The sequence below is a fragment of the Rana temporaria genome, chromosome 7 (genome assembly GCF_905171775.1).
Source record: "Rana temporaria chromosome 7, aRanTem1.1, whole genome shotgun sequence".
Classification (NCBI taxonomy): domain Eukaryota; kingdom Metazoa; phylum Chordata; class Amphibia; order Anura; family Ranidae; genus Rana; species Rana temporaria.
The window spans coordinates 53,278,480-53,303,309 of NC_053495.1; the positions used below are offsets into that span (position 1 = coordinate 53,278,480).

The 24,830-nt window shown below is 44.6% G+C and overlaps 1 protein-coding gene across 3 annotated transcripts in view; it reads right to left on the reverse strand.

The window, feature by feature from the left end:
• LOC120945301 (inter-alpha-trypsin inhibitor heavy chain H3-like) overlaps positions 1–24,830 on the reverse strand; it is a 106,236-nt gene that overhangs the window by 75,611 nt on the left and 5,795 nt on the right. For all 3 annotated transcript variants that reach the window (XM_040359378.1, XM_040359377.1, XM_040359376.1), the window contains exons 2-5: positions 11,256–11,397; positions 8,045–8,062; positions 2,756–2,922; positions 793–897 (exon numbers count right to left, since the gene is read on the reverse strand). In XM_040359378.1, coding sequence (XP_040215312.1) covers positions 793–897; positions 2,756–2,922; positions 8,045–8,062; positions 11,256–11,345 — 380 coding nt within the window. In that variant the 5' untranslated portion in view covers positions 11,346–11,397. The remainder of the gene's footprint in view (positions 1–792; positions 898–2,755; positions 2,923–8,044; positions 8,063–11,255; positions 11,398–24,830) is intronic.

Genomic DNA, 24,830 nt, shown 5'->3' on the forward strand with positions numbered 1-24,830 from the left:
TTAGTATACCCAACTCAAACTCTGTTGTAGAGCCAACGAGTACTTCCATGGTAAGCAAGAACCGATTTCTGCGAATTAACTATCAGCATTGTAACAACCACAATGGCAGCTACTGATAGCAAGAGAATGTTCTGACAATATTCAAAAGTACAGTATAATTAGAACCTGGATTCTAAACAATGCCTATATAACTACTACTCCAAACCAGGTAGTACTGCTGGAAATTGTTTGTTCCTTTCTAATTCAGTATCTTTTACACTTTTTTGCTGTCTATGTACAGTGAAACCACAGATTGCGAGTAACGCGGTTAACGAGCGTTTCGCAATATGAGCATTTTTCTTTGAGAAAATCCTGACTCAGTTTGCGAGTGTTGTCTCACAAAACGAGCAGGATTCAAGCTACAGCGGTGTGCAATACCGCATATGGCCAGAGGTGCGGGGTTGCTGGAGCCGTTCGAAAATACTCAGAAATACTCTGTTCCCGAGTGTTTCCAAAGTTTTACGCATTTAGCCAAAGCTGTCCCCGAGCCTTTCTGAGTATTTCCGAGGCTCTCCGGTGCCCCCCACCTCTGGCCACATGCGGTATTGCATGCCATAGAAATCAATTCGGAACAAATTATTTTAGTTTCCATTGACTTCTATGGGAAAACTTGCTTTGATATGCAAGTGCTTTGGATTACGAGCATACTCCTGGAACGGATTATGCTCGTAATCCAAGGTTCCACTGTACAGCATTTGCATGCACTGCGAAAAAGTCATATATATATTTATTTATTTGAAAAATGGGAGTTACCTGACAAGTCCTGCTGTTTGTCCTCTAGAAACAGCCGTTTCATACTGTTTTCTTGCAACTTCTTTTTCCTTAATTATTCCAGGATACTCTACTCCATCGATTTTCCTTAATAAGAAAAAAAAATTCTGTTACATAAGTAAAAGATTCTATGATCAAAACATTAATATGTTTTAAGAACAATGTTCCAGGCAATTAGAAAAGCCACTATTGCTATCTCGTAAACAAGTCGAAAGGGGTGAGTATTGCCTCAATTAGACTAATGATACAACTATTTTAATTGTGCCAACATCCCAGTTAGTATATAACTTGTATGACCTAATAGTCTAAAGAGCCAAGGCTGCTTGAGGCCCAGGCAATTCCATAAACATAAGTAAAAAAAAGTGGGGGAAGAAGGGGGGAGGGACTTTCACGGCACTGATAAGAAACCAGGTAAGTGTAAAAAACAAAATGTATTTACATAAAACGGTTTACACGTTAAAAACATTTGGGAACAGACCCCACAAATCAACATTGGGTATACAACCAATTATGACAGATAGGTGGAGCCACAAGGCCTCGACCGGTTTCGCGGCGATGCCGCTTCTTCAGGAGGATTCCAAGCTGGTCAGTAGATTCAAGCACCGGGTCTGGTAAGTTACCCCTGGCCACATGACATTAAAGTCCCAAATCTTGTGATAAATGTGTCATAAACGAAGTACACACAAAGTGAAGGAAAATCTTCTTGGTTGATATAATCTTGCTCTTTAGTGAAAAAAAGGAAAATGCCACCACCACATTCCAGTCTTCTTAACCACCCAATTACTGTGCTGATGAGAAAAGGATGCGCTTACCAGAAGAGGTAGACTACTTTAGTTAAAAAGTTAGTCAATTGAGCCTATGCAGGATTGTGCCTGCATACACATCGGACAGAAAGCAGATAATATCCTCATCCCCGGACGTCCCAATTAGGATATGCAAAAAAACAATGGAGGTACCAATAGTGTAATTCTGATAAAAATGTATTAAAAATACAAAGTAGAAAAAATATAAAACAAACAGCCGAAGTGGCCTCTTACTGTAGGGGTGCCTACCCGGCACTGGGGCTGCGAGCCTGTCACCGCTACCCTGCGGTACGATCGGTGTGTGGGTCACTTTAGTGGAGACGCTGATTTCATAGCGTCACTTGGCGTCCCAGCTGACCTGACTGATGCTGCACCGCATGTCCCCAGGGAGAGCGTCCCTGGGGACATGCGGTGCAGCATTAGTTTAAAGCCAGACCAAATCACCCTTTGCTGATTAAGCATTACCTGCTTATCCTCTGCCTTGTTAATTACTCTGCTCTGCCTGCTCTTTTGTGCCCCAGTACTCATGAGATCCATATCAATTCTTATGAGTTCGTTCTAAGCTATTCCCCCTTCATGCGCCAGGGGTAACTTGCCAGACCCGGTGCTTGAATCTACTGACCAGCTTGGAATCCTCCTGAAGAAGCGGCATCGCTGCGAAACCGGTCGAGGCCTTGTGGCTCCACCTATCTGTCATAATTGGTTGTATACCCAATGTTGATTTGTGGGGTCTGTTCCCAAATGTTTTTAACGTGTAAACCGTTTTATGTAAATACATTTTGTTTTTTACACTTACCTGGTTTCTTATCAGTGCCGTGAAAGTCCCTCCCCCTCCTTCCCCCCCTTTTTTTGACTTATGTTTATGGAATTGCCTGGGCCTCAAGCAGCCTTGGCTCTTTAGACTATTAGGTCATACAAGTTATATATCTCGTAAACAAGGCAACTTGGTGAAGGCTGAAAAGTTTATTAAAATTGTCTCTCAAAAAGACTAGCGGTGCATGCACTATAGCTGCTTTATGTGTTCCCTTTTAATATGTATTTGTTAGGTATGTACAAATCATAAACTTGCTAAATGGGGGATTTAAAACCTACTGTATAAATCTTTCATTTGCTCACACCTGTAAAACACAGCAAATACTTACATGGTAAAATTGGTTATGAAAGCAGTTTTGGGCAGATCCACATCGAAGACGGCTTCTTCAGATCTGTTAGCATGATTAACGGCCCTGCTTGTGATGACATTGTGGGCAAAGCGAGATGTGACCTTACTGATAATGCTAATGTTGTAGACCTCTATGCCATCCACATTCTAAATAACAGAAAACAGTTTTATAGATTACAATCTTCTATATATTAAGGTTATGACTCAACTTTTCTGTATCAAAATCCTGCTTTAAAATGCAGTGTTGTAAGTGATGTACAAAGCTTTATATATGTCAATGCCCTTTTCTACTACAACAATTGGATTACACTGCATAAAACTGCGGATGTTGCAGCAACGTTAAGCCCTGCCCTTTGCAGAAAAGTCCCATCTTATTTTTTATCATAGTGGTACAGCGTGCCTTACTATGTCATGGGATGGGAGCTCCACTGTAAGGCCCTGACACACGACCGAGGAACTCGTCGTAAATGAAACATCGTTTTCCTCGACGAGTTCCTTGTCAGGCTTGTCGAGAATCTTGACAAGCTTTCTTTGCGTACACACGGTCAAGACAAAATCTCGTCGTTCTCAAACGCGGTGACGTACAACACGTAAGACGGCACTATAAAGGGAAAGTTTGATTCCACTGGCGCCACCCTTGGGGCTGCTTTTACTAATCTCATGTTACTGCGTGTTAAGTAAAAGTTTGGTGAGAGACGATTCGCGCTTTTCAGTCTGTTACAGCGTGACGAATGTGCTATCTCCATTACGAACGCTACTTTTACCGAAGGTGCGCTCCCATCTCATACTTTATTCTGAGCATGCGCAGGTTTCTAAGCATACACACGAACGTGTTTCTCGTCGTAAACCAGCCCGGCGTGAAACACGAGGAGGAAATTGAGACTCCTGACGAGAAAAAAGAGAACTTGTTCTCTTTTTTTCTCGTTGAGATCCACGACAGTTTTCTCGATGAAAAGCATACACGTGACTGTTTTCCTCTGCAAAAAACTCTGGGCCAGATTCATGTAGATCAGTGGATCTTTAGATAAACTAGATCTACGTGTTTTACGATCCGCCGGTGCAATTTAGCGAGGCTAGTGCATGATTCATAAAGCACTTACCTCACAAATTGCACCGTCGGATCCTAACTCCCCCCGGCGGAATGCAAATTCCGCGGATAGGGGGAGTGTACAATTTAAATCAGGCGCGTTCCCGCGCCGATTTAACTGCGCATGCGCCGCCGGCGAAAAAGCCCAGTGCGCATGCTCCAAATGACGTCGCTAGGACGTCATTGTTTTCGGCGGCTAGGTTACTTACGGCCATCCGTATTCCCGACAGACTTACGCAAACGACGTAACAAATTTAAAACTCGGCGCGGGAACGACGGCCATACTTAACATTAGCTACCCCTCATATAGCAGGGGTAGCTATCCGCCGGAAAAAGCCGAACGCAAACAACGTTGAAAAAGAGCGACGGGCGGGCGTACGGACGTGAATCGGTGGTTCTCCTCATTTGCATATGCGACGTGCAAAAAAAAGCGACGACACCTATCGGCCGGCGGGAGATTACAGCCTAAGATTCGACTGGTGTAAGTCACTAAGGCCCCGTACACACGACCAAACATGTATGCTGAAACTGGTCCGCGGACCAGTTTCAGCATACATGTTTGGTCGTGTGTAGGTGCGAGCGGGCCGAATTCCAGCAAACATTTGCCCGCCGGGCCTTTTCCCAGCGGGCAAATATTCGTGGACGTGTTTTAAAACCGTCCGCTGGAATCCTGCCCGCTCGGACATGTACGGTCGTCAGTACAGACCTACCGTACATGTCCAGGCGCCCGCCGTCCCTCGCATGCGTCGAATGACTTCGACGCATGCGTGGAAGCCTTTAAATGGCAGGCCCGCCCACGTCTCCGCGTCATCGCCGCGTCATCGTCGCGGCGACGACGCGGACACGCCTCGCGTATTGTTTACGCGCGGACTTCTGTACGATGGTGTGTACAACCATCGTACAGAAGCCCTCTGGCAGGCATGTACGGTGAAAACGGTCCGACTGACCGCTTTCATCATATATGTTTGGTCGTGAGTACCCGGCCTTACACCAGTCGGATCTAAGGGAGATCTATGCGGAACTGATTCTTATGAATCAGTCGCATAGCTCCGACCGTGGGATCTCACAGATCCGACCGTCGGCTCTCACAGATACGACGGCGGATCAGGAGATCCGCCGTCGTATCTCTTGATGAATCTGCCCCTCTGCCACAAAGTTTCTTGATGGATTTTGTCGAGGAAAACAGTTGTGTGTACGAGGCCTAAGTAGAAAAGCAAGTCTATGCTTCTGCACAGTGACCCTTATTTATTAACATGGCTGAAACTTAATCTGTCAAAAAGCAGAGTTATTAAAATTAACATGTAATGAAAAATTGCATAGACAGTGGTTACCATTACTAAACACACTAAACACGCATGTCAAGCATATCAGATCTAGACTACTGACATCCTTTTTTTTTCCACATTTTCGTGCATATGCTTTTGTGCAAATTTGAGCACATTTACGCGCAAGCTTATCCTCGCATTCATAATGTCAGTGGACAATTCTGTGTACAAATATGCGCAATTGCACGCATGAGGCATAAATTAAATGCTGTACTGAGCATTTGCAAGCTGCAGTGTGCAAGAGGCCTAAATTTTGCGCTTTGCTCTGTTCTCTCAGCTTGCTCAAGAGGGTTAAATGATGCTGAGCTAGAGAGGGATGGTGCTGGATTAGTGAGCGAGGGAGTCTTTGGGGGTACAACACTCTAGAAAATGGGTGAAGATGGAGGCGGCCTCCACATCTGACACCTTGGCCACGGGAGGACTTAATTTTAAGGTAAGTTTAACATAATGTGCTAGTATGCAAGCACATTATGACATTACCTTGCAGGGTTAAAAGAAAAAAAAGAAAAAAAAACAATGGTCCGGATTCAGGTAGATCGGTGCATCTTTCTGCCGGCATAGCGCATCTCATATGCGCTACGCCGACGTAACACAGAGAGGCAAGCAGAGTATTCACAAAGCACTTGCTCCCTACGTTGCGCCAGCGTAACGTCAATTATTTGACGCAAGCCCGCCTAATTCAAAGTAGGTGGACGGTGGGCGTGATCCATTTAAATGAACCGTGACCCCATGCAAATGATGGGCCGAACGAACGGCGCATGCGCTGTCCCGTAGACGCTTCCCAGTGCGCATGCTCAGAATCACGTCGGAACGAATGCCTAAGATACGTCGAATCACTGAACGTAACCTACGCCCAGCTCTATTCACGTAGTCCTACGTAAACGACGTAAAATACGACGGCTGTTCCGTGGTCCATACCTTTGCATGGGATGCACCTCCTTTAGGTGGAATAACTTTAGGCCGGACGTACGCCTTACGTAAATGGCGTATATTTCTGCGACAGGCGCAAGTACGTTCGTGAATCGGCGTATCTCCCTCATTTGCATATTTGCAATGAGGCGGCCAGCGTAAATATGCGCCCAAGATACACTGGCGTAGGAAAGTTACGTCGGTCGGAGGAAGCCTATTTTCAGGCGTATATCTAGTTCTATGGGCACGGATACGACGGCGCACATTTACACTTACACGGCATATCTGTAGATACGTCAGCGTAAGTGTTACGTGAATCCAGGCCAATGTCTGCGTTAACGTATGACCAGAACAATTTTAAAGAAGCTGGGAGATGAATTTTTGTATAAAGCTGCTGAATTATAATAATTTCTTGAATTGGTAAATGTCTTTCCCAATTCTTTAAGTTGTAAACTTTGAACTAACTCCATAATGCCTGCAACTTCAGAGGTCAGTGAGGGCTTGTTGTAAAGCTCTTTAAGAATATGCAAAAATTGAATGTCCGTATTTGGCCACAATTCTACTTTAAGCATTTAGTATGAATATCTGTAAAAAAGGATCATATGAATAGTTTATGGCATTTAACACTGTTATATCATAGCCCTCTAGTAAATACATTATTAGCATAAGGCGCCATGCAAACTTGAGAAGTTTAGAGGCAGAAAAAAACACCTCACTTGTGTGTTCAAGAGAGGGATGTTTTGGTGGAGAAAAACACCTAACATGCCTAAATGTGGGTAAACGCTAGGCACTTTTAGCACTTGTGCATTTTTTCATTTCAATGGCCTAAATAAATTAAAGTGGTTGTATAGTGATTTTTTTTACTTTTACCTACAGGTAAGCCTAAAAAAAATATCTCCTAAACCTTTACTGTTTAGGAGATATTCCCCTTGCAATGAGCCGCTGACTGCAGCAGCGCATTCGCACAGGGGATTCTCGGCTGAAGGCCCGGCAGACGCCGGTCCTTGCCGGAAAGAAGTCTCCTGTGCGCATGCGCAGGAGTGACAACATCGTGGCTCCAGCCACTCACAGCGCTGGAGTCGCGAAATCCGAAACATACGCCGAGACAACATGTCGTCTCCCTCGGCGTGGACCAGGTAAGTTACCAACGCCTCGTTCTAAGGTAAGTATTTCATAATGGGCTAGTATGTGGCGCATACTAGCTCATTATGCCTTTTGCTTTACAGGGTTAAAAAAAAAAAAGGTTCAGCGGGTATACAACCGCTTTAATATTCTGCCCAATGAAATGCGTCTAAAATGAGTTTGAAAAAACAGAGCTTAGGAGTGTTTTTGAAACTAATATAAAAAATATTGCGCCAATCTTAAAATGAGAACAAATGTAAGCTGCCAACACAACAAACAGACTAGTTTTGTAAAAATGAAGAAGTGTTGTTTATTACTTTTATTCCCCTTTTTTAGGGATATTTTCACTCTGTTCATTTTCTATGAATGTTTATGTACACAGGTGTTTCTATTGTTTATAACTTATTTTATATTCACTTTGGAGATTCACATTTTTACGTCACACTTATATGTCACATATATCCTCTAAGGGATACACCCTGGAGGTTTTTGATGCTGTTATAAGGGAGGGTATTATCATTGAGACTTTATCTCTCCATTACAGCAATAGCGCCACACTTTTTCACTTTTTCATTTTTACAAAACTAGTGTTTTTGAAGCTGCCAAGAGCACCAGTGTGCATGAAGCCTAAGAAGGAAGTGACAATGGTTAGCACAAAACAAATGGCTTTAGAAACTGTACAAAACGTATAAGGGCAACACAACAACTTTGAGATTGCTTTGTTAGTTCCATATAAGAAAACATAAAAACAAACAAAAAACATACAACCTCTTCCCATAAAACTACATCTTGCCCAATTTCTTTAACAAGTACTTGAGGTCCTTACCGTGGTAGTGCTTCTCTTCTGTGGAGAAAAACAGACATAATAAATACAAAATGCACTTGATTTTTTTTTCTAAGTACAGTGTTTCCCCAAAAATAAGACCTACTCCGAAAATAAGACCTAGCGTTATTTCCAGGGGGGCTGCAATATAAGCCCTACCCTGAAAATAAGCCCTTGTTTAAAATGCTTGTAAAATCCTATAATACACTCTATTACAGGAGTATATAATGTACAATGTGTGTGTTTCTGTAATATAACTGCGGGGAAGAGAGCTCCGGCGGGTCACAGAAGCACAGAGCGGCGCTATAACGAAGGTATTTGGTACAATTATATTACAGAAACACACACATTGTACATTATATAATACTGTAATAAGAGTGGCTTATAAGATTTTACAAGCATTCACACTGGGGATTCCTGTCGGGCAGGGGGAGAGAAAACAGCACATTACATGGCAAGACCTACCCTGAAAATAAGCCCCACTGTGTCTTTTGTTGCCAAAATTGATATAAGACCCAGGCTTATTTTCGGGGAAACACGGGTATTAGAAATTTAAAGGTTTAGAACACCCAAAGATGATATTTCATCTATTACTGGAGTCTGGTGGGCTGTGTTACTTGCTGTCTTCTTCTCTTGTGGAATCCAGTTGTTAAAGCATATTCCCACCTCACTTTTTTGATAAAATGGGAACGGATTAGACACTTTTGCGAAATTGGATGCGGGTTTCCTTGCATCCAATTTGCATGTCAGGAGACTGTGACCAGCTGTCAATGGAACCGGTTCACACAGCTCCGGGACGGCTGTGGAGCGAATTGCACAGGAGTCCTGTGTGTCACTTACCTGCAGGAGAAGGCCGCAATGTCCCGGTCTTCATCATTAGTAGCGAGCGGCCACTCTTCACCCCTCTTCTTCCGGGGTCCGCGAACTCCAGCTCTGTGGGAGCCGTCACTTACGGCATGACCCCATTCATAAAACAGCACGCTCAGTACGCCTGCGCCGTTGTCTACGGCGCGCATGCGCCGTAGACATCGGTACAGTCTTTTTTGCAAATATCTCCTAAACTGTGTAGATTAAGGAGATATTGCACCTACAGGTAAGCCTTAATCTAGGCTTACCTGTAGGTGAAAGTTCTACCTGAGGGTTTACAACCACTTTAAATGGAGAAAAAGATAGGTAGGGAAAAAGATACACTGTATAAAAATGTAAACAAAGAACAGTGTGTGTAAAAAATACAAGTAAAAAGTACAATAATAAGTACAGAGACTCCTGGGCGCAGTGATGACCGGGACAATTAACTCTGGGACAACAGAGTTTGTATGTATCAGCAATTTATATGGATGTTAAAGTGGTTGTTAACCCACTCTGCTAACCTTATATAGTCCTCGGTGTTTCCTTATGCTAGGTCCTCCTGTCTCTGTGTTTTATGTAAAAAAAATACAGTTTATACCTGTTCTCCGAGCGCCGTTCAGCGCTCATGCAACACCTCTCTGCTCTCCCTGTATGACAGCTGCAGCGATGGCACCGTTATTCCCCCGCTGAAGTCAGTCGGGATAAGGAGAGGAGAAGAGGAGAGGCACGGCCGGTCAGGTGAGTGATAAGGGATGAACTGAAAACGGGTATAAACTGCATTGTTTTTATAAAACACAGAGACAGGAGAACCTAGCATAATGAGACACAGAGGATTATATCAGATTTTCAAAGTTATTTCAGCAGCAGGAGGGGAAGTGGCTGGCACTGACACAGAAGCTGACAGGGAGGGGAGGGGTGAGGGGGACAGGAGAGATGGCAGAGGCATGTAAACTGACCACGGTGTCAGGCCTCAGCAGTCATGATAAACTGTGGTCAGTTTACAGAGGGGAGGGCATAAACTGTCAGGATCAGCCAAGTATTTCAGGTGATACAAGGGGCCAAATAAAACAGCACAAGCACTGTGCTTCATGTTTTGTCTCCATCCTAGCTACTATCTGTGATACCACAGATTGTACATGTTGGTATCAAAGGGGGTAATCCACAAAAGGGATACGCCAGCGTATCTACTGATACGCCGTCGTATCCCTGTTTCTATCTATGGAACTGATCCACAGAATCAGTTTCATATAGATAGGGAGAAGATCCGACATGTGTAAGGGACTGAGGCCCCGTACACACGACAGAGGAACTCGACGTGCTTGGCACGTCGAGTTCCTCGTCTCGTTTTGGGATGAAGCCGCCGAGGAGCTCGGCGGGCCGCCTTCTCCTATAGAACAACGCGGCCAACGAGAAAATAGAGAACATGTTCTCTATTTTCTCGTCGAGCTCCTCGGCGGCTCCATCGAGCCAAAACTGTACAGACGACAGAGATTCTCGGCAGAATCCGGGTTTTGACCGAGTTTCTCGGCGAATTCTGCCGAGAATCTCTGTCGTGTGTACGAGGCCTTACACTGTCGGATCTTAGGATGCAGTACCGCATCCGCCGCTGGGGGCATTTCTCGTCAAAATGCCGCTTCGGGTATGCAAATTAGCACTTACGCAGATCCACGAAGATTTTACGCTTCGTTTTTTCTCCGTAAGTATTAGTTTGCCGTCGCAATATTAGGGCTGCTTTTACAAGGCCTAAACTGTTTAGGCCTTGTAAAAGTAGACCCTTCTATCCCGCGTCGCTGTCTTTTTTTTTTCCCGCCGCAACTCGTATTTTTTTTTACGCCCGTCGCGTTTCTTAAAACCCGGTGCAACGTAAAACCGCGCAAAGCACGTCGGGAAAATGACGTCGGGAGCATGCGCAGTACGTCCGGCGCGGGAGCGCGCCTAATTTAAATGGGACTCGCCCCATTAAATTAGGAACGCCTTGCGCGGGCCGGATTTAAGTTACACCGCTCAAAATTTATAGGTAAGTGCTTTGTGGATCGGGCACTTAGTTAGAGATTTTGCGGCGGTGTAACTTAAATGGAAAAAGTTACGTTGCGCCGGGTTTTTGAGGATTAGGCCCAAAGTGTTTTGGAGTCTCTGTACTAAGAAAAATGAGCACTGATGTTTCTGATTACTATTTTGTGCCAGATATCGAGTACTATTTACCACTAACTGAAAGCCCAATTTGTCCTAAAAGAAGCAAGGTATAAACCACCTGGATACACTAAGTAGTTGCAATGATATGTGCAGTTTTACTAACACAGATCAAAATGGTTTTACCCTCCATCATGAGGGAGTTAATCAGCAAAAATGGAAGGGTTAAACTGACCTGAATGTTCCTCAGTCCTTCAATCAGGAAGTCACCTTTTATCAGTGTAAGAACATAGAAGAACAAGATGGCTACAGGCAGATGACCCATAGTAGATATTGAATGTTTACTTTTCCAAAGATTCAAGGATATCCTTGGGTTTCTGTAAATGAAGGTAAAGTGATTGTAAATGATCACCTTGTAAAACAATCTATTCAGTTTAAAACAGAAATAAAAGGTCAAACATTTGTGTATAGATATAAAAAAAACATTGTAACCACTTGCCGACAGCCAAAGTACGTATACTACGTCAGGCCGGCTCTTTTGCACAAAACAATGTACCTGTACGTCGTTTTGTTTAATAGATACTGTGTCCGCTGGCCACCCGCAATAGCTCCACAGAGAGGCAGAACAGGGATCTGCCTAAGCAAATTAGGCGAAACCCCAATCTGACGGTGACAAAATGAAGATCTGCTGTTCCTAGTGATCAGGAAAAGCGATCTCTGTGTTGTCCCAGTGAGTCCATCCCCCACACAGTTAGAACACACCCAAGGAAAACAGTTAATCCCTTGATCGCCCTCTAGTGTTAACCCCTTCCTTGCCAGTATCATTTATACATTGATCAGTGCATTTTTTTTAGCACTGATCATTGTAATAATGTCACTGGCACTCACAAAGTGTCAAGGGATTTAACCACCGCAATGTCATAGTCTTGCTAAAAATTGCAGATTGCTGCCATTACCAGTAAAAACATAAAAAAAGTCCATAAATCTATCCCCTATTTTGTAGACGTATGTAGCAGAATACATATTGGCCTAAACTGATAAATACATTATTTTTTTTATATATTTTTTTGGATATGAATTATAGCAGAAAGTAAAAAATATAGTTTTTTTTTCAAAATTGTCGATCTTTTTTTGTTTATAGAGCAAAAAATAAAAACCACAGAGGTGATAAAATACCCCCAAAAGATAACTCTATTTATGTAAAAAAAAAGGACATTAATTTTGTTTGGGTACAATGTCGCACAACCGTGCAATTGTCAGTTAAAGCGACGCAGTGCCGTATCGCAAACAATGGCCTGGTCATTAAGGGGGGAAATCATATTGGGGCTGAAGTGGTTAAATACCCTTTCCCCCCCTTTTTTTTATAAGTGATCACATTCTCTGCGTTCCCTCTGTTCTCAGCTGCATAAGAGCTGGGGGAGAAGAAGCAACGGCACACTGATCTTCCCAGCAGTGGCGGCCCGTCCATATGAGGCCCAGGGGGGCCGCCCCCTAATCCATGCCCCGCCCCTAATCTAAATGCAGGGCGTGGGACTCCATTTCTCCATGTCCATGTTACCATATGCAGCACCATTACAATATGGAAAATCCTTAATTAAATCCATCAGTATTTATTTTGTAATATTTTATGCTAAAATCTTTTTTTTTTATTGTGTAAAAATTGTGCATATAGGACTTAAAGTGATTTTTACCCCAACATCTCATATTCCTGATATGTGCCTGCTGTACCATGTATTTGTATGAAAAAGTATCCTGTATTGCTTCCTTTGAGTGAAATACCTGATGAACCTGCTAGCCCCTCTTCTTTACTAATAAAAAACTGACCACACAAGCCAGGAGAACACACTGTTGTTAATTAATTCTCTAGCTATGCTGGGAACCCAGCTTGTTCTCCTCCAATGATCAGGCTTGTCCTGAGACACCTCCCCTGCACAGCCTGGTGCTAAATATTTCAAGGGGGTGCTGGCGAACCCCCCCACCCCCTACGTTAGACGGTCTGACCTTAACTTAGGAGGCAGGGGGAAGGAAGAGCCGGGCCATTGTTTCTCCTTCCGGCTGAACAGGAAGTGTGTCCCGAGACCCGATTGGCCAGGGGTTTTCTAAGGACAATCTGGTCTCAGGACAGGACCCGCTTCCTGATTGGCCAGGAGGAGAGTCGGGAAGACAATAGCGAATATTATAAACCAAAGGGTTGTAAACTGTGCCAATAATAATGATAAATACACATACATCAGTCCTTAGGATGACAGGATGACATACTAGAAATAATACTGCACAAAAAAATAATATAAGCCAGTATCATACATCAATATTGTGCAAATTGTTTGCATAACTAACTAAAAAGTCCATAAGCTGAACAATAAGTGAGGCAAACTGCAGTCCATATGCTGGAACAAAATCTCCTTGAGCAACACCACAGTGATTTACACAAAAATAAGTGCCCACCACCGTAATGAATAGCCGCTTACCTGATGGCAAGCACAGAAAGCATTTGGCTATGAACCAGGAAGCAGATTGACCAACTGGATATCCCCCAACATGTCATAAAGGTCCGTGACAGTAGTATAGAAACTCAAGAAAAAAGGAGATGGACCATAGCGTGATACAGTCTCAATGTGTTTAATAAATAAAAGTAATGCACTTACATGTACACAAAGAAAAATCACATATAAAATCACATATAAAAGTTGCCGGACGGCAAATACAGAAGCCCATTCTCCTCTAAAATGATGTGGTGACGTCAATACGTGTCTTCACTGACGCGTTTCGCCATAAGCTGACGTTTTCAATGGGGATAGGGGAACGTAATGACTCTTTTTATAGGGCTTTTTATAGTAGGGCCATTCCACATTCTGAAGCGCAAGCGTCGGGCCAAAACCACCATATTGAATATGGGCACTGATACCTATTGTAAACCAGCTTGAACATTAGTCAAGCAGTACTATTTAATTAAAAACAAAAATATATAAAAATATGTCACCTCTTGGAGGTTTGTGTCTTTTCCCCAGTTGTCAGGGAAGTGGGGTAAGTGGACATCCCCGAGTGGGGGGGTACAGAGAATCCCAGATAATGACTAGGAGACAGTATCCTAACTCACCAGTGTTATCGGCCCCATCATGGCTACAGGACGGCACTCTCCTCCTCTTAACTCGCTGAGCTTGGTTACCATTCCATGCACACAGCACAGACACTTCCCCATCCTGGGCTGTTCTTACCCCGTGCTCCTCTCCTTTCAGGAAATGTCTCACAGCTTCTCCCCAGCCAATGAGAATGGAGAGGTGTGGACTGTGGAAGGCAAAGTGGAAGCCCAGTACTGGAGCCTGGCTGTGGGGCCCTAGGGCAGATCGGAGCTGGACTTTGTGCAGGATATGATAATATGACATGGAGACTTCAGGGACTCCCTGGAGATAAGGGCGGGGTTTGCGATTGTGACCCCTGCAACTCCTTATGCTACACCCATGGGCTGCACACACCTATGATGATACTTCAACATCTGTCTTGACACGTGTTGATATGTGTCTTAAATCATGCATTGACATGCATTTTGATGCTTTTCCATTGATTTCAAAGGAAAAATGCATCAAGAAAAAAAAACAAAGATATGACTCTAGCCTGATGATTTGTAATAAAGAAATACATTTAAAATGGATGCCTCCTGTTAATATTGACAGATGAGGTGAGAACTGGGCTCCATATATATATTTTTTTTTTTATTTTTTTTTCAGGTGTGCCATAAACAAGACAAAAAAGTTTGAGAAACACTGCTCTAGGGAAAGGAGAATATACATTCAGATACAATAAAAAATAGCCCAGCAGGGGAATTCAAACATCCACTCTGTTTACCGCAGGTTGAGGTATTACACGTTGAATAAAAAAATCAAATAGTGAAAAAAAGATTTGTTGCTCTACATAAAGAGGGCCTATGTTATAAGAAGATTGGCAAGACCCTAAAACTGAGCTGTAGCACAGTGGCCAAGAGCATACAGCAGTTTAACAGGAAAGGTTCCACTCAGAACAGGCTTCGCCATGGTCGACCAAGAAGTTGAGTGCACGTATCATATCCAGAGGTTGTCTTTGGATAAACAAAGCAGATGTTTGAATTCCCCTTTTATATTGTATCTGACTGTATATTCTCCTTTCCCTAAAGCAGTGTTTCTCAAACTTTTTTGTCTTGCGGTGCACCAAAAAGATAAAAAAAAAAATCAAGGCATGGGTGCTGATGGGAAGGCTTATCCCCTGCTGGAGATGCGCCTTTACCTGCTGCCTCTGGGGATGCTGGAGTTCTCTCCTGCCCAACGCTTCTGAGCCAAAATTCTCTATCATTGTCATTATGTCTATGCACACTATAATTTCCTAGAACGTAAGGGGCCTCAATTCTTCCATGAAACGCTCTCTAGTCTTCAATTACCTTAAGAAATATTCACCCCAACTAGTTGTGCTTCAGGAGACCCATCTGGTGGGATCTCGGATCCTGGGTCTAAAGAGGGCATGGGTTGGGACGCATTATCATGCTACGCACTCCAACTATTCCAGGGGGGTCAGTGTCCTGGTACATAAGAGGTTCCCTTTTTCGGCTCATTGATTTAAAGACAGACCCGGAGGGTCGCTTTGTAATCCTGCATGCTCTTATATCCAATACTCCCTTGGTCCTGGTGGGCCTTAACTTACACCCTCCGGCTGATGTTTTGGTGCTTACAGAGGTTACGCAGAAGGCACTAGTGTATGATGTTGATGATATTCTGATTGTGGGAGATTTCAACATGACCCCGCCCCCAGATCTGGATAGACTCCCCTCCACCTCTCGGTGGGCCCCTGGTTTGGCTCATTGGATGGTCACGTTCGACCTGGTGGATGTCTGGCGCCATTATCATCCGAATGACAAGGGTTTCTCCTGTCATTCGGCATCCTTCCGGGCGTTCTCGCGCATTGACTTGGCCTTCGCCTCCCTGTCCATGATGCAGCAGATCTCAGAGACCAGTATGCTCCCAAGGGGGGTCTCGGATCATGCTCCATTGCGGATCGGGTTGGCAGCCGGGACGCCGGGGGTGAGGATGTGGCATCTGTCCAGATTTTGGATAGAGGACCCTGCCATACAGGAGCATATTTAGGAGGGTCTTTGTCACTATTGGATTGCTAATGCAGACTCCACCACCCCTGAGATCACATGGGACGCCTTTAAGGCTTGGACCCGTGGAGCTTATATATCCCAAAAAGCTGCTGCGCGCAAAGGCCTTGGCACAAATTTACTAACTGAGCTGGAGAGGGAAGTTGATTAAAAAGAATCTGCATTTGTGTCTAATCCTAATCCTGTTGCGTATGGGGCCTAGAAATTTGCGCTGCAGCAGCTATCCCTGTTGCGGATAGACACGACACACAAGTCCCGTTTACGCCTAGCACAAAGAATTTTTGAGTGTGGGAATAAAAATGGTAAGCTGTTGGGTTGACTAGCAAAGGGGCAATTTGCAGTGACTACTATTAGTGGAGTTAGGGATTAAACTGGCACCGTATTACGTAAACCCTCGAAAATAATGACTGCTTCCTTCTCTACTATAAACATCTCTATTCCACCAAGGTCTCCTATACCGCCTCAGACCTGCACTCCTACCTGGACAGAGTTAGTTTTCCTAGGATTGACGACAAGACCCACAATGACCTGGACCAGGACATAACTCTGGAAGTGGTTCAAAAGGCCATGACTCAACTTCAACCCGGGCAAGACGCCTGGAGTAGATGGTTTGCCTGTGGAGTTTTACACGCAATATATAGATCTCCTTGCTCCTAGGCTCACCTCTCTTTTTAAAGATTTTCTACGTCTGGGGGAACTGCCATACTCTATGTCAGAGGCAGTGGTGGTGTTGATGCCCAAGCCCAGTAGGTATGCTGAGGATTGTCCCTCATACAGACCAATCTTTACTTAACGTCAATGCCAAGATCTTGGCCAAGATACTGGCAAATTGACTTTCAGCGGTCCTGGAAGACATCATACATGTCGACCAAACTGGCTTCATCCCGGGCAAGGGTACAGACATTAACCTTCGTCGCCTTTTTCTGAATCTATCGGTCACCCATTCAAACTTTGGTAGTAGAGTCATAGCCTCCCTTGATGTCGAGAAGGCTTTTGACTTGGTTGGATGGGTATTTCTGTGGGAGGTAGTAGACAGGTTTGGATTTGGCCCTCGCTTTACTCATTGGCTTAGAATGTTTTATAGCTCCCCCAGGGCCAAGATATGTACCAACAATAGACTGTCTGACTCCTTCCCTCTACAGAGGGGCAAGAGACAGGGGTGCCCGCTCTCCCCTTTTCTTTTTTGCCCTGGCCTTAGAGCCCTTGGCGATCCTTATTAGGGAATCTGCTCTGGTCAAGGGTCTTAGGGTGGGCCCGTTGGAAGAAAAGCTATCCTTGTATGCCGACGATGCGCTGCTTTATTTGCAGGATGCGGACGGCTACCCTGCGGCAGCCATAACCCCGTTTAATGAATTTGGGCACTACTCGGGGGTGCGTATTAACTGGGATAAGTCTATTCTCTTCCCTCTTGACCCTAATGCACGTACCAGTACCCCAGATAACCAATTGGTGTGGATGGAGCAATTCAAATACTTGGGCATCCAGGTTGGGAGAAACCCAGCTGGGTACTCTAAAATCAGTATCCTACCCGTACTTACCCAACTTAAAGAGAAATGTCTGGTGTGGGCTTCGTTACCCCTGAATCTCATGGGAAGAATTAACCTCCTGAAAATGATTTTCCTCCCCAAGTTTCTTTACGTCTTCCGTAACTGCCCGACCTGGATGCCCAACTTATTCTTTAAGGAGGTGGAAAAATGTATGAGCCGTTTCATATGGGGTGGTGCACTTCCTAGAATAGCTAATTCTACCCTAATCCTTCCGGTGCGGTGTAAAGGCCTGGCACTCCCGGATCTGCGGGTGTATTTTTGGGCAGCTGTGCTGGTGACTGTCCAATGGTGGTTTGTGGGGTCAAGGGCGAATGCTGCATTTTTTTTTTGAGGCAGCCATTGTTGGCTCTCTTCGGGAGCTAGGGAGTTTGATTTACCAGGGGTCCCGAGCGTATGATGAGCTGCCTCATTCCACTAAGACCACACTCAGGGTGTGGGTTGCGGCAAGGAAAGGTTTTTTTTGCCCTAACAGATAGTCCCCCTTTCCTCCGATGTGGGGCAACCCAAATCTCCCACATCTCCGAACCATTCCTGATCCAAAGGTATGGGCCAGGTATGGAATTAAGACTTTAGGGAATATTCTAATGGCTGACAGACTGCTCTCCCTGACAGAACTTAGAACCCACTTCCACCTCCCCGGGTGGATGATGTTTCGGTACTTCCAGCTGCGTCACGCCATACAAGCTCAATTAACTACTCTCCTGACGCTAGATATGGACCCGATAGAAGGTAGACTAGCCCTAGAACAGTTGTCTAAACCCCTATCTACCCTATATTTTGACCTGTTAGAATTTCACTCCCCTCGGATGGAAAGCATTTGGGAGAAGTGGGAGGAGGACATACCAGACTTGGACAGGGAGGACTGGGACGACTGTCTTGGAGAAAGTGCCCAGGCGTTGATTTTATCTAAGGATAGGCTGATTCAAGTTAAATACCTACACAGAGTCTATTTTACACCCCAGAGGCTACATAGCATTTACCCAGAATGATCTGCAAATTGCACTCGGTGTGGTGGAGAGGAAGGTACATACATGCACATGTTCTGGAACTGTCCTAAAGTGGCCCGGTTCTGGACGAGGGTGGTTGAACTCACAAACTATCGTCTTCAGGTGGATATACCGGTCACCCCTACATTATTGCTACTGAGCATCCAGGCCCAGGTACACCAAAATACTTCTATGTTTTCTGTTATTTTATGCTAGAAGAGAAATTATACTAAAGTGGAATTCCCGATCCCCCTTTCGTGGGTTCATGGGAAAAGTCCATTACCTCGGCTCTTCCTATGTAAAAACTGACTTACATAAACAGGAATTGCCCTGAGAAATATGAAAGAGCCTGGCAACCCTGGACTGCTTAACCACTTCCATACCAGGCACTTACGCACCTTCCCGCTCAAGCCAATTTTCAGCTTTCAGCACTGTCGCACTTTGAATGGCAATTGCGCGGTCATGCTACACTGTACCCAAACAAAATTGGCGTCCTTTTTTCCCCACAAATCGAGCTTTCTTTTGGTGGTATTTGATCACCTCTGCGATTTTTTTTTGCGCAACAACTAAAAAAAGACTGAAAATTTTGAAGAAAAATTACGTTTTTATTTTTTTCTGTTAATTTTTTTGTAAATAAGTTTTTCTCTTTCAATTATGGGCACTGATATGGCGGCACTAATGGGCACCGATGAGATGGCACTGATGGACATCGATGAGGTAGTACTGACGGGCACAGATGAGGTGGCACTGATTGGCGGCGCTGGTATGCGGGACTGATGGGCACTCATAGGCGGCACTGATGGGCACTCATAGGCGGCACTGATGGGCACACATAGGCGGCACTGATGGGCACACATAGGCGGCACTGATGGGCACACATAGGCGGCACTGATGGGCACTCATGGGCAGCACTGGGCACTCATGGGTGGCACAGATGGGCACTCATGGGCGGCACTTATGGGTGGCACAGATGGGCACTGATAGGTGGGCACTGGGCATGGATGGGCACTGTGGGGTGGCACTGATGGACACTGTGGGGTGGCACTGATGGACACTGGGGTGGCACTGATGGACACTGTGGGGCAGCACTGATTTATCCAGGTTGCCAGTCAGTGCCCATTTGTGGGCACTGATTGGCATCTTTTTTTTATTTTTTAATGCTTTTTTTATTTTTTTTCCCAGGCTTTTTTTTTTGTTTGGCCCACCCTGGTGGTCCAGGGTGGGCTTCCCTGGTGGTCCAGTGTGGCGATCCGAGGGGGGGCTGCGCTGATAAACAATCAGCGCGAACCCCCCCTGTCAGGAGAGCCTTGCGTAGATTATCAGCGCAGCCCACCCTCGGATCGCCACACTGGACCACCAGGGAAGCCCACCCTGGACCACCAGGGTGGGCCAAACAAAAAAAAAAAGCCTGGAAAAAAAAAGTCTAAAAAAAAAAAAAAAAGCATTAAAAAATAAAAAAAAAGATGCCAATCAGTGCCCACAAATGGGCACTGACTGGCAACCTGGATAAATCAGTGCTGCCCCACAGTGTCCATCAGTGCCACCCCACAGTGCCCATCCATGCACAGTGCCCACCTATCAGTGCCCATCTGTGCCACCCATAAGTATCGGCTCTCCTCTACTCGTCTCCGCCGGAGGCTCTTTACCGAGATCGGAGATGCAGGGTGTCAGACTGACACCCCGCATCACCGATCGCCGTGCTGCGCGCCCCCACGGGCGCACGCGGCATGAAATCCTGCAGGACGTCCAGTCAGGATTTCACAACCACTTCCCGGACGTAAATTGGCTATAGGCCGGGCGGGAAGTGGTTAAAGGGGTTGTAAAGGAAAAAAAAATTCCCCTAAATAGCTTCCTTTACCTTAGTGCAGTCCTCCTTCACTTACCTCATCCTTCGATTTTTCTTTTAAATGTCCTTATTTCTTCTGAGAAATCCTCACTTCCTGTTCTTCTGTCTGTAACCCCACACAGTAATGCAAGGCTTTCTCCCTGGTGTGGAGAAAGCCTCTTGAGGGGGGAGGGGGTGAGCAGGCAAGTCAGGACACTCTCTACTTTGCAGATAGAGAAAGGAGCTGTGTGTTAGTGGGCGTCCTGACACTCCTGCTCGCCCCCTCAAGAGGCTTTCTCCACACCAGCAAGAAAGCCTTGCATTATTGTGTGTAGTTACAGACAGAAGAACAGGAAGTGAGGATTTCTCAGAAGAAATAAGGACATTTAAAAGCAAAATTGAAGGATAAGGTAAGGGAAGGAGGACTGCACTAAGGTAAAGGAAGCGATTTAGGGAAATGTTTTTTTCCTTTACAACCCCTTTAATGGACACTGATATCTCTTTACAGACCTTTGGGACAGGGGGGGGCTGGACCCTCTGGTGTCGACCATACTACCCCCCTTTTTTTAGGGGGGATGCTTAGTTGTGCATGCTCTGTTAACACCTCTGTAATGTATATCTGGCTTTTCATTATTATCAGACTTCACACATGTACTTTTCACAATTCTTATGTTTTGCCTTATAATCTGTATTGTTTCTATATTTTTTCTCAATAAAATAACATTCTGTTCATGTTAAAAAAAACAATAATTCACTGCACACCTGAAAAGATAAAAATATTTATATATATATATATATATATATATATATATATATATATATATATATATATATATATATATACATACATACATACACAGTGATGAAAATAAGTATTTGAACACCCTGCTATTTTGCAAGTTCTCCCACTTGGAAATCATGGAGGGGTCTGAAATTGTTATCGTAGGTGCATGTCCACTGTGAGAGACATAATCAAAAAAAAAAAATCCAGAAATCACAATGTATGATTTTTTTAACTATTTATTTGTATGATACAGCTGCAAATAAGTATTTGAACACCTGAAAAAATCAATGTTAATATTTGGTACAGTAGCCTTTGTTTGCAATTACAGAGGTCAAACGTTTCTTGCAGTTTTTCACCAGGTTTGCACACACTGGAGGAGGGATTTTGGCCCACTCCTCCACACAGATCTTCTCTAGATCAGTCAGGTTTCTGGGCTGTCGCTGAGAAACACGGAGTTTGAGCTCCCTCCAAAGATTCTCTATTGGGTTTAGGTCTGGAGACTGGCTAGGCCACGCCAGAACCTTGATATGCTTCTTACAGAGCCACTCCTTGGTTATCCTGGCTGTGTGCTTCGGGTCATTGTCATGTTGGAAGACCCAGCCTCGACCCATCTTCAAAGCTCTAACTGAGGGAAGGAGGTTGTTGCCCAAAATCTCGCAATACATGGCCCCGGTCATCCTCTCCTTAATACAGTGCAGTCGCCCTGTCCCATGTGCAGAAAAACACCCCCAAAGCATGATGCTACCACCCCCATGCTTCACAGTAGGGATGGTGTTCTTGGGATGGTACTCATCATTCTTCTTCCTCCAAACACGGTTAGTGGAATTATGACCAAAAAGTTCTATTTTGGTCTCATCTGACCACATGACTTTCTCCCATGACTCCTCTGGATCATCCAAATGGTCATTGGCAAACTTAAGACGGGCCTTGACATGTGCTGGTTTAAGCAGGGGAACCTTCCGTGCCATGCATGATTTCAAACCATGACGTCTTAGTGTATTACCAACAGTAACCTTGGAAACGGTGGTCCCAGCTCTTTTCAGGTCATTGACCAGCTCCTCCCGTGTAGTCCTGGGCTGATTTCTCACCTTTCTTAGGATCATTGAGACCCCACAAGGTGAGATTTTGCATGGAGCCCCAGTCCGAGGGAGATTGACAGTCATGTTTAGCTTCTTCCATTTTCTAATGATTGCTCCAAAAGTGGACCTTTTTTCACCAAGCTGCTTGGCAATTTCCCCGTAGCCCTTTCCAGCCTTGTGGAGGTGTACAATTTTGTCTCTAGTGTCTTTGGACAGCTCTTGGCCATGTTAGCAGTTGGATTCTTACTGATTGTATGGGGTGGACAGGTGTCTTTATGCAGCTAATGACCTCAAACAGGTGCATCTAATTTAGGATAATAAATGGAGTGGAGGTGGACATTTTAAAGGCAGACTTAGGCTGGGTTCACACTACGGTTTTCCCGTCCGTCAGCCGCATACGATTTCAGTATTGAAAACGTACGGGCCAGGACGGGAAAACGTATAGATAGAGAATGCATTGCAAATCGTATGCACTCAGATGCATCCGGGTGCGTACGATTTGCTGGCAAAACGTTTTTTAAACGTCCGCATTAATGTTAATGGAAAACGCACATGTGTGCGGTTCCATACGTTCCCGTCCGTTTCAGCCGCATACGGTTTTCCATATAAATCGTATGCGGCTGACGGACGGGAAAACCGTAGTGTGAACCCAGCCTAACAGGTCTTTGAGGGTCAGAATTCTAGCTGATAGACAGGTGTTTAAATACTTATTTGCAGCTGTATCATACAAATAAATAGTTAAAAAATCATAAATTGTGATTTCTGGAATTTTTTTTTTTGATTATGTCTCTCACAGTGGACATGCACCTACGATGACAATTTCAGACCCCTCCATGATTTCCAAGTGGGAGAACTTGCAAAATAGCAGGGTGTTCAAATACTTATTTTCCTCACTGTATATATAGGCAGCCCAGTTTTAAAAATGTTTATGGTCAGCAGTAAATATAATATATATACAAAAGCAGCAGTCTTGTGTGATCACCAATATTATATATCAGTGATATATAATATTAGGGATCACACAAGACTGCTGCTTTTCTGCTGATAGTACAGTGGTGTAGTGGTTAGCACTTTCACCTAGCAGCAAAAAGGTTGCTGGATTGAATCCCAACCATGACACTACCTGCCTGGAGTTTGCATGTTCTCCCTGTACTGGCGTGGGTTTCCTCTGGGTACTCTGGATTTCTCCCACACTCCAAAGACATGCGGGTAGGTTAATTGTCTCCTGTCTAAATCGGCCTCTGTATGTATGAAGGTGAGTTAGGGTACTATCCTTAGATTGTAAGCTTCTTAAGGGCAGGGACTGATGTGAATGTATATGTAAATTGATGTCGCTATATAAGTACCTATAAAAAATAAATATTTTATGGGGATCACACAAGACTGGTGCTTATATTTACTGCTGATATAATCACACACTGGTCAATTCGTCCCTTTCTCTTCTCTCATCTTACCTTCTCAGCTCCACACCATGGGATTGCGGGCTCCTCTGCTCTGTTGTGAGTGGGACTGGAGGAGGGAATGGTGTCACGTTGGGGCGCAACGTGCTCAGTACCTCATTAGCTGGAAGTGCCTGTCGCGGAACCTGTGCTTGCAGCCTAATCATATTTGTGATTCAAATTGGCAGGGTCTGGTGGCGGCAAACATCAACCAATCCAATTTACGCACAGATGACCGTGTACATGTGAGACCTGCACACTTGCTCAGTGAGTGACAGTCAGCACTATGCTGGCGGAGCCGCAGAGTCTTGGGGTGTGGGCCGGCGAACAACATGAATAATCCCACGGCACACCTGCAATTCTTGCTGCGATGCGAGTGCCCGGCAGGTGCGATGACCGCCGGGCACCCGCGATCGATCGTGACAGAATGGGAACCGTGATCATTGTGTGTAAACACACAGATCTTGGTTCTCTCAAGGGAGAGAAGGCTGATCATGTGTTCATACAATGTATGAAAACCAATCTCTCTCTTCCCCTAGTCACTCCCACCCCCCCTACAGTTAGAACACACCTAGGGAACACAGTTAACCCCTTGATTGCCCCCTAGTGTTAACCCCTTTATACAGTAGTCAGTGCATTTTTATAGCACTAATCGCTGTACAATTGTCCCTGGTCCCCAAAATGTGTCAAAAGTGTCCGATCTGTCTGTCACAGTATCAAAGTCCTAATAAAAATCGCAGATTGCCGCCATTACTAGTAAAAAAAAAAAAATTAATTATAAAAATAGCAAAAATCTATCCTCTATTTTGTAGACGCTATAACTTTTGCGCAAACCAATCTATATACGCTTATTGCGATTTTTTTTTACCAAAAATATGTAGAAGAATACATATCGGCCTAAACTAAGGAAAAAAAATTTTTTTAACCGCTTCCATACCGCGCCATAGGAAAATGACGGCGGCAGGAACCCCTCGCCGATCCGGGTGGATGTCATATGACGTCCTGTGTTCCCGGCGATCTAGGGT